The sequence below is a fragment of the Hevea brasiliensis genome, chromosome 5, assembly GCF_030052815.1.
Source record: "Hevea brasiliensis isolate MT/VB/25A 57/8 chromosome 5, ASM3005281v1, whole genome shotgun sequence".
Taxonomy (NCBI): domain Eukaryota; kingdom Viridiplantae; phylum Streptophyta; class Magnoliopsida; order Malpighiales; family Euphorbiaceae; genus Hevea; species Hevea brasiliensis.
This window is the reverse complement of record NC_079497.1, coordinates 108,101,009-108,107,008: the sequence shown is the minus strand read 5'-3', so window position 1 is coordinate 108,107,008 and position 6,000 is coordinate 108,101,009. Positions and strand designations below refer to the sequence as shown.

The window sequence follows — 6,000 nt, the reverse complement described above, 5'->3', positions numbered from 1 at the left end:
TTATTAGTTGTGCACCACTGAGTTTACCGCTCAGTGATAGCTTTGTATACTGTCGCAGGTGAAAGTAAGGACAAAGCAGCTGAGTGAGATCACTAGAGGTTGTGACTTGAGGACGTATGAAAAATAAAATTTCAGTGTATTATAGATATATCCCTGTGCATTAGATTTTGATATAATCATGTAATTATGTGTATATAATTTCATTCGAGCAGTTGTATAAACCCTTTTATAATATTATTTTGGAATGTAATCAAATACAAGTTATTGTAATATTAGTTTGAGATTTTATTTACTTATAAAGTTTTGTAATACTAATTTTAGTACTCCGATGAATGCAAATATTTAAAGTTCTTTCTAAGTTTAGTTAATGATAAATTATTTTCCTTATAATGGAATTTGTGAGAATGAAATAAAATATTTCAGGGTTGATTTAACTCAAATTGCGTCTGATTGTGCATTGAGTTGCTTGTGTTGCATTATGGGATGATATTGAATTTACTGGAGTTATAGATAAATAAAATATTGAAAGTGTTTTCATAGGTTTTTGAAGAACTGTTTTCCCAAACTATAGACAACACTCTGCAGAATTTTCTGAAAAATTTGTGAAGAGTTGAAATTAATTAAAAATTTGATTTATGACTTAATTTCAATTAAAGGTTTTTAATACTTGTTCAAAATTACCCACCACTAGAAAAAGGAATGGAAATTGGTTTCCCTTGTAGTATATTTAATGGGTTACCAGTAGACGAAGTTTGATAATTCATTAGGTATACTATGGGATCATGTTATGCCTTACGGAGGGGTAAGGTGTGACACCCGTAGTAAGCCTTACTATTTCCAAATCCATAATCAGAGCCCAAAACGGAGGCCCAACATATAAAATAAAATAAAGTAAAATAAAATATTACATTTTTAATTCGGGTCAACCCAACTCGATAACCATCAGAAGCTAAAGCTAGGGGAGCCCAACTTAACTCTGATACTATCATTTACAAATGTTTAAATATCACAAAAATTTTCTTTTATTAATACCAAAAAACTTAATGAACATAGTACCTGACAAGATTAACATTACTATTAATACATGCGGAGTCCTAGATTACAAATTTAGAAGATAGCAATACAAATACATAACTACTAATAAACCTGTAAGGAAGGAAGTAGGTTATTCTGAAAAAGAACTCATCCTGTAGCCTAGAAAAAAAAATAAGATGAATAGGAGTGAGCATTTGACTCATAGAGTAAGATATTGATTTTACTTACAATTCTATAATTATCTAAGTCTAGTGCATCCTAAGAGTGAAATGCATCATCTTCACACATTTCCAAGAAATCAAGTCATAATCACATCAAAGGTAATCTAGAGCACTTACACACTCGTGTGTTACATCCATACTCACACACATATATGTGGGTGGAGGAGGAAGGCTGACCCGACTCACCTAAACATTATATCAAAAATCTTATCAATATTACTTAAAACAAAATTTTAAAGAATCAAGGGACAATCCTAAGTTTTGCTGAAAATTCGACAGAATTTTCCCTATACCTAGGATCTACCCAACCTGTAAAAAGATCTAAATAATACTTCTAAATCTCAAATTCCCACAATCACATCTCATCAACATCATATGGCCCCTCCTGAGCCCTCTAAAACAGTAAAAAATCATATAATTACACATAAAATAATTATTTAAAACTTTAGGGAGTTACATTCTTCCCCCCTTACAAAAAAATTCACCCTCAGAATAATGGCATAGAATTACATATCAAATAAATATGGGTACTTGCTATACATATCCCACTCTGACTCCCAAGTGAATCCTCCACAGATTGACTCCTCCACAGGACTTTAACTATAGGGATCTGCCTTGATCGAAACTATCTCATCTGATAGTCTACTATGGCTACTAGTTGCTCCTTGAAGGTCAAATTCTCATTTAACTTCACTATGTCTAGTTGCAGCACATGAGAATGATCGGGAACATACTTCCTAAGTATATAAATGCGGAATACTAGGTGGACATGAGAAAGGTTTGGTGGCAACTCTAACTGATAGGCAATTACTCCCACTATGTCTGTGATCTCAAAAGGTCTTATGTAACGGATTGCCAACTTGCCTTTCTTTCCAAATCTTATAATCCCTTTTATAGGAGAAACCTTCAAGAATACATAGTCACCCATTACAAATTCTACATCTTTTTCCCTTGGATCTGCATAATTTTTTTGCTTGTTGAAAGCTGTATTTAAACGTTCCCTAATCAAAGGAACCATCTCTGAAGGGTACTGCACCAGATCTTAATCATGTCCTCTCGCCTCTTCAACTTCTGTCCAGCACATAGGAGATCTACACTTTCTATCATATAATGTTTCATGAAGCATCCTTATGAAATAACTACCTTTGCATGCACCTTATCGGAAATTATTGCTGATCCTATTTGGCCATTGAAGCATTAGCAAGACTTTTCTTCATGACAAAAGCACCTGTACGTCTTAGTTCTATGATATTATAAGCTTCTAGTATACTTTTTACCATGAGGTCATTATACCAACTCCTGCCTGTCTTATGTAACTAGCTGTGTAGAACTCCATCCATCTCCTCTGCCTCAAATTTAAATCCTCTATTAAAAAAAATACTTAAGCTTTTATGGTCAGTGTATATTTTGCATATTTCACCATATAGGTAATGCCTCTAGATTTTTAGTATAAAAACTATAGCTTCTATTTCCATATTATGAGTGGGATAGTTCTGCTTGTGCTTCTTTAACTGTCTTGAAGCATAAGACACTACTTTACCATGCTGCATCAAGACACACCCCAACCCAACTTTAGAAACATCACAGTACACTTATACCCTTCTTCACTCACCAGTAAAGTCAATACAGGAGCTATAGTTAAATAGTCCTTAAGCTTCTGAAAGCTTTCCTCATATTTATCTGACTAAAAGAATGGGACATTCTTTCGAGTCAATCGTGTTAGATGAGCTACTATTCTAGAGAAATTTTGCACAAAACGCCTATAGTAACCTGCTAAGCCTAGAAAACTTTACACCTCAATGGCTACAGTAGGCCTAAGCTAATTAGTTACTACTTCAATTTTCTTAGGGTCCACCCGAATACCTTTATTAAAGGCCACATGTCCTAAGAATGAGATACTCTCTAGCCAGAACTTACACTTTGAAAATTTTACATACAGCTGATGCTCCCTCAAATGTTTGTAACACCATCCTCAGATGCCATACATGCTCTTCCTCGATTCGAGAATACACCAAAATGTCATTTATGAATACAATGACAAAGCGATCCAGGAACGGCCTAAACACCATGTTCATTAAGTCCGCAAAGGCCGATAGTGCGTTAGTGAATCCAAAAAGACATCACCAAGAACTCATAATGACCATACCTAGTCCTGAACGCTATCTTTGGCACATCTTCACTTATGATCCTTAGCAAGTGATAACTTGATAGCAAGTCTATTTTTGAAAAGTACCTTGGTCCTTGTAGCTGATCAAACAGGTCATCAATATGAGGAAGTGGGTATTTGTTCTTAATAGTTACTTTGTTCAACTGTCTATAATCAGTACATAACCTCAAAGTTCCATCCTTCTTCATCATAAACAGAACAGGAGCACCTTAAGGTGAAGTACTTGGCCGAATGAAACCCTTGTCCAACAGCTCTTATAGTTGCTCCTTCAGTTCCTTTAGCTTTACTGATGTCATCCTGTAAGGTAGCATAGAAATGGGATTTTTACTTGGCATAATATCTATGCAAAACTCTATCTCCCTATCCAATGGTAATCCTGAAGCTCCTTAGGAAACACATTTACAAATTCTTTGATAACAAGTACATTCTCCACATCAGTAACTTCAATAAATGTGTCCCTCACTAGTGCCAAATATCTCTGACATCCATGCCTTAACATCTTTCTGGTGCTAATGGCTGACACTAAGTTGTATGGAACTACACTCTATCATCATCAAAGCCAAATTCTTCCACTTTAGGAATATAAAAATACACCTTTTTATTATTTCTTAATCTTAACTCTGCGATAGGTTTTCACTAGCACATCCACCATATAGTATCATACTATAGTACTAACCTACTACTCATTTTATGAAACATAGGCCATTCACCATGGATGATTTTCCTGTTCATCCTTCCGAACATGACCATCAAAACATTATCATCCCCTACTATCCTTTGTAAGGAATTACCCTTCATGGTTAGATAGGTATCTTTGAACCTATAAGTTCCACATAAACTGTCATAGCAGTGAGAAATGTTTGTTGTACCACAATCCAAGCAAAGATACTTTATATATTATTCTTCTTGATGTAGCCACATCTATTGCCTACAGCTTTCCAGACTTCAGCCTCAAATCTACCCATTAGCAAAAGTTTCATCCATCGAATCTTATCCACAGATAACAGTCCCTTCAGCTTATAGTTCAGAAGGGCTACAAGCCCTGGTAACTAACTTGATCTAACTCCTATCATTACCTTGATCGTTCATCTATCCTTGACATTAGGTATGCACTTACTATCATTCTTATATCAGGAGATTGTGTATGAACTAATGCCTATTAAACTCTCAAATAATTGGGTCACCTCAACCAAATCTCCATTCCTTACATAACCCTCTAGAGCCAAAAGCATGAGCTAAACTTAAAGAGAAGGAGAAATATCCTCCTACAGTCAACTACATATGATTTCATATAATAATGTTTAACCCATGTCTCTTGATTTTTTTTTTTCAAATTTTATCATCTTAAGATTTACTATCTTTACTTATACTCTATTTTTTTTTATCTTTTATGCCTACCCTCGTTCTTTTGCATCCCTACATCTTACTGCATTCTAGAAGATACCTCTCATTAACAGACTCTTCTAGAATTGATTCCAATCATACTTACTGCCATAACTCTTATCCTAGTACTTATTAGTGACTTGTGACTATCACTCATACGTATCTCTTCTACCTCTATCTTCTACTATCGTTCTGTCACTTATTTTCATTCATGTTTCCTTATAAGGTGACTCAATTGGCCATACTGAAAATGCTTATCTAACCCTTAATCGTAGACCCTATAAATGCTATCTCACCATCTCTTCTCAGGGCCTAAGCCTATGTGCCATTTTCCACCATCTTTTTTGTTCGTCATGCCAATTTGAACCATTAGGTTTACTTTTATTTAACTTACTAGTTATTAATTCACTCCTTTGCCTAATAGGATCGTTTAAGACACCATTGCAAATCCTATATCTTTTGCCTGCTCTGGTTGCATCCCTTAACTAACTTTCCTCACACTGTTTGAAGTTTAAATAGATCTTATTCTAGTGCTACCTATTCCATCGTGGGAACAGGAATAAACAGAGTTTGATCCATATCCTGCAACTCTGAACTCCATGTTTTGGCTCCTAACACTGCCCGAACTATGACCTATTCTAAGTCCTACACTTCTAGATCCTATATCCTGATAACTATCCTCACTCATGTAATCTCATTCTGGGCTTTCTAATATTGCTTTTCAGTTCATCCTATTTACCTTGCTCAGGATGGCACTTATGTACTTTATATCTCACTTTGATCTTCCTAATCTTGTCCTATTCTTGGCTATTCAATTTGCTCTTTAATTCATCTCTTTTATCTTACTGAAAATAGAACCTTGATTATTTTATTCCCTAGTTCCATTCTTCTTCTTGACCTAATAACTATGCTAGATAACTATACTTTTTAGTGTCTCTGCTAGGTCATCTTCACCTTTGTACTACTCAGAATTGGTCTTTCAACCACTCTAATTAACACTTCCACTGCCATTCGAATTTCTTTCCTGTTACATCTGAAACCAACTGTCCAAATTTTCATTTCTATAGTTTCTTTTATCTACTGACATTCTATGACTTATTTTCATTGACTTGCAGTCATTGTCCTTTCCTCTGTTTAGCTACAAACTACCTTCTAATACCTCAAGGAGGGGATCTACAGGATCCCCTTTTTCTC

The 6,000-nt window shown here is 35.0% G+C and overlaps 1 protein-coding gene across 1 annotated transcript; it reads right to left on the bottom strand.

Annotated features, from left to right (window-relative positions):
- Positions 1-1,881: 1,881 nt before the first annotated feature.
- On the bottom strand, positions 1,882-2,274 carry LOC131180149 (uncharacterized). The gene has a single exon (XM_058147771.1). It carries the CDS (start codon positions 2,272-2,274, stop codon positions 1,882-1,884), a length of 393 nt encoding a protein of 130 aa, XP_058003754.1.
- Between the last annotated feature and the right edge of the window lie 3,726 nt (positions 2,275-6,000).